This window comes from Vigna unguiculata, chromosome 9 (assembly GCF_037176805.1).
Source record: "Vigna unguiculata cultivar grain cowpea cultivar isolate G323 ecotype 2 chromosome 9, ASM3717680v1, whole genome shotgun sequence".
Lineage (NCBI taxonomy): Eukaryota > Viridiplantae > Streptophyta > Magnoliopsida > Fabales > Fabaceae > Vigna > Vigna unguiculata.
In genome coordinates, this window is record NC_140800.1 from 27,230,167 (window position 1) to 27,232,493 (window position 2,327).

The 2,327-nt window shown below is 32.3% G+C and overlaps 1 protein-coding gene across 1 annotated transcript; it reads left to right on the forward strand.

Moving 5' to 3' along the window:
• Positions 1–514: 514 nt before the first annotated feature.
• On the forward strand, positions 515–2,056 carry LOC146883834 (uncharacterized). Its single transcript, XM_085666735.1, has 5 exons — positions 515–566; positions 675–816; positions 1,255–1,366; positions 1,455–1,677; positions 1,857–2,056. Exons 1-5 carry the CDS (start codon positions 515–517, stop codon positions 2,054–2,056), a joined length of 729 nt encoding a protein of 242 aa, XP_085522861.1.
• The last annotated feature ends 271 nt before the right edge of the window (positions 2,057–2,327 follow it).

Consider the following 2,327-nt stretch of genomic DNA (forward strand, 5'->3'; position numbering starts at 1 on the left):
AAGAGAATGAATCTACAAAAATGCCTATTGTTCATGAGATTAAAAGATATTATGATTGTAGATATTATCGTCATGTGAAGCAGTTTCACCTACAAGATCAACAACCAATTTTGTTTAAAGATGATGATCGAATTGATGATGTATTGGAGAGGAATGAGAATATGAATACAATACTTCTAGCTTGGTTTGAAGCTAACAAAAAATTTGAGGAAGGCAGGAACTTGACCTATGCTGAATTTCCAACAAAGTTTGTTTGGATGTCTCAACAAAACAATGGAAATCAAGAAAGCAGGGTTATAGTATTGGTCGACAGACATATGTTCCTCTAGGATCAAGTGAATGCTACTACATGAGAATCTTACTAACAAAATAGAAAGGTTGTAATAAAACATTCTAAGAATTAGGATTATTGGTAGATGACAAAGAATTCATTGATGCAATTAAAGAGGCTAGCCATATTACATATGGAAATCAACTTAGAAGGTTATTTGTTTCTTTTTTAATCATGAATACAATGTCAAAGCAAAAAGTTGTTTGGGATGCAACTAGGAATTTACTGGCAGATGGTATTCTATATCAAAAAATAAAAGACTTGAACCTACCAGGTACTAAATATAAATAATCTCCATTTTGTATTAACTATTTATTTATTCATGACGTGTTTTGTTTTGTAGGTTTTCAAATGGAAGAATATGATTTAGATAATCTTTGTCTTCTAGAAGTAGAAGAACTTCCAAATTCCAATGGGCGAGCTTTAAAAGATTATAGTTCTCTTCCTCAACCTGATCTTTCAAATTCATTCAAATTTCATAACAGGTTCATTATTGATGAAATGAATTATGATAAAGAACAAATGGAGAAGCTACATCACTCTCTATTGTAGTTAGTCACTAATATGCAACTACACGTTTATAACAACATTATGACAGTAGTGAATTCATATGTAGGGAATTTCTTTTTCTTATATGGTTGTGGTGGGACTGGAAAAACATATTTGTGGAAACTTTTTTCTACTGCTATTAGAGCCAAAGGAATGATATTCCTTAATGTAGCTTCAAGCGGCATTGCATCTTTATTGCTTCCTTGAGGTAAAACTGCTCATTCTACTTTTTGCATACCATTAGCAATCAATGACGAATCAACGTGCAACATCAATCAAGGAAGTCTTTGTGCTAAACTATTGATGGAAACAAAACTTATCATATGGGATGAAGCACATATGATGAATAAGTTATGTTTCCAAGCTTTTGATAGAACATTGAGAGATATTATGAGAGCTACAAATGAAGATAATGCTGAGAAACCATTTGGTGGAAAAGCTTTTGTCTTGGGCGGTGATTTTGCTAGTAGTAAGAAAGGGATCAAGGTATGATATTGCGAAGTCATCAACTAACTACTCTGATTTGTGGCAATATTGCACAGTTCTTAAGTTCTCACAAAACATGAGGTTAAAGAGTGTTGTTTCAAATGAAAGTGCAATAGATATAAAAGAATTTGTTGATTGGATTCTTAAAATTGGAGATGGAAATATGAATTCGAATGAAAGTGGTGAAGCGAACATTTCAATACCATCAGATCTTCCTATTCAAGAAACTGAAACACCTTTACTTTCTTTAGTCAAATTTGTTTATGGTGGTCTAATTGAAAATATCATGATTCCTGGCTTCTTTGATGACGGTGCTATACTTTTCTCTCAATTGATAGTGTTGAACAAGTAAATGACTTCATTTTATCTTTGATTCCTGGTGAAGAATAAAGTTATTTAAGTTCAGACACTCCTTGTCAATCTAATGAAGATCAAGAAATTCAAGGTGAGTGGTTTACTCAAGAGTTTCTAAATGATATCAAATGTTCAGGAATTCTGAATCATAGGATTAAATTGAAAGGTGGCGTAACAATTATGCTTTTAAGAAACATTGATCAAGCAAATGGTCTTTGCAATGGTACAAGGTTGCAAGTTAATGATTTGGGAAAGAATGTTATCTCTGCTACGGTAATAATAGGCAAAAATGTTGGTGACAAAATTCATTCCAAGAATGAACTTGACACCTTCTGATTCTAGCATCCCGTTCAAATTTCAAAGGACGCAATTACCAATATCCCTGTGCTTTGTAATGACAATAAACAAAAAGTCAAGGTCAAACTCTGTCTAAAGTTGGACTTTATCTTCCTCACCCAATTTTTACTCATGGACAATTGTACATAGCAATTTATAGAGTGACATCAAAGAAAGGACTAAAAATCTTAATTTTGGATGAAGATGGAAAAGTAACCACTACAACTACAAATGTGGTTTACAAAGAAATATTTGAAAATCTTTGATAAGA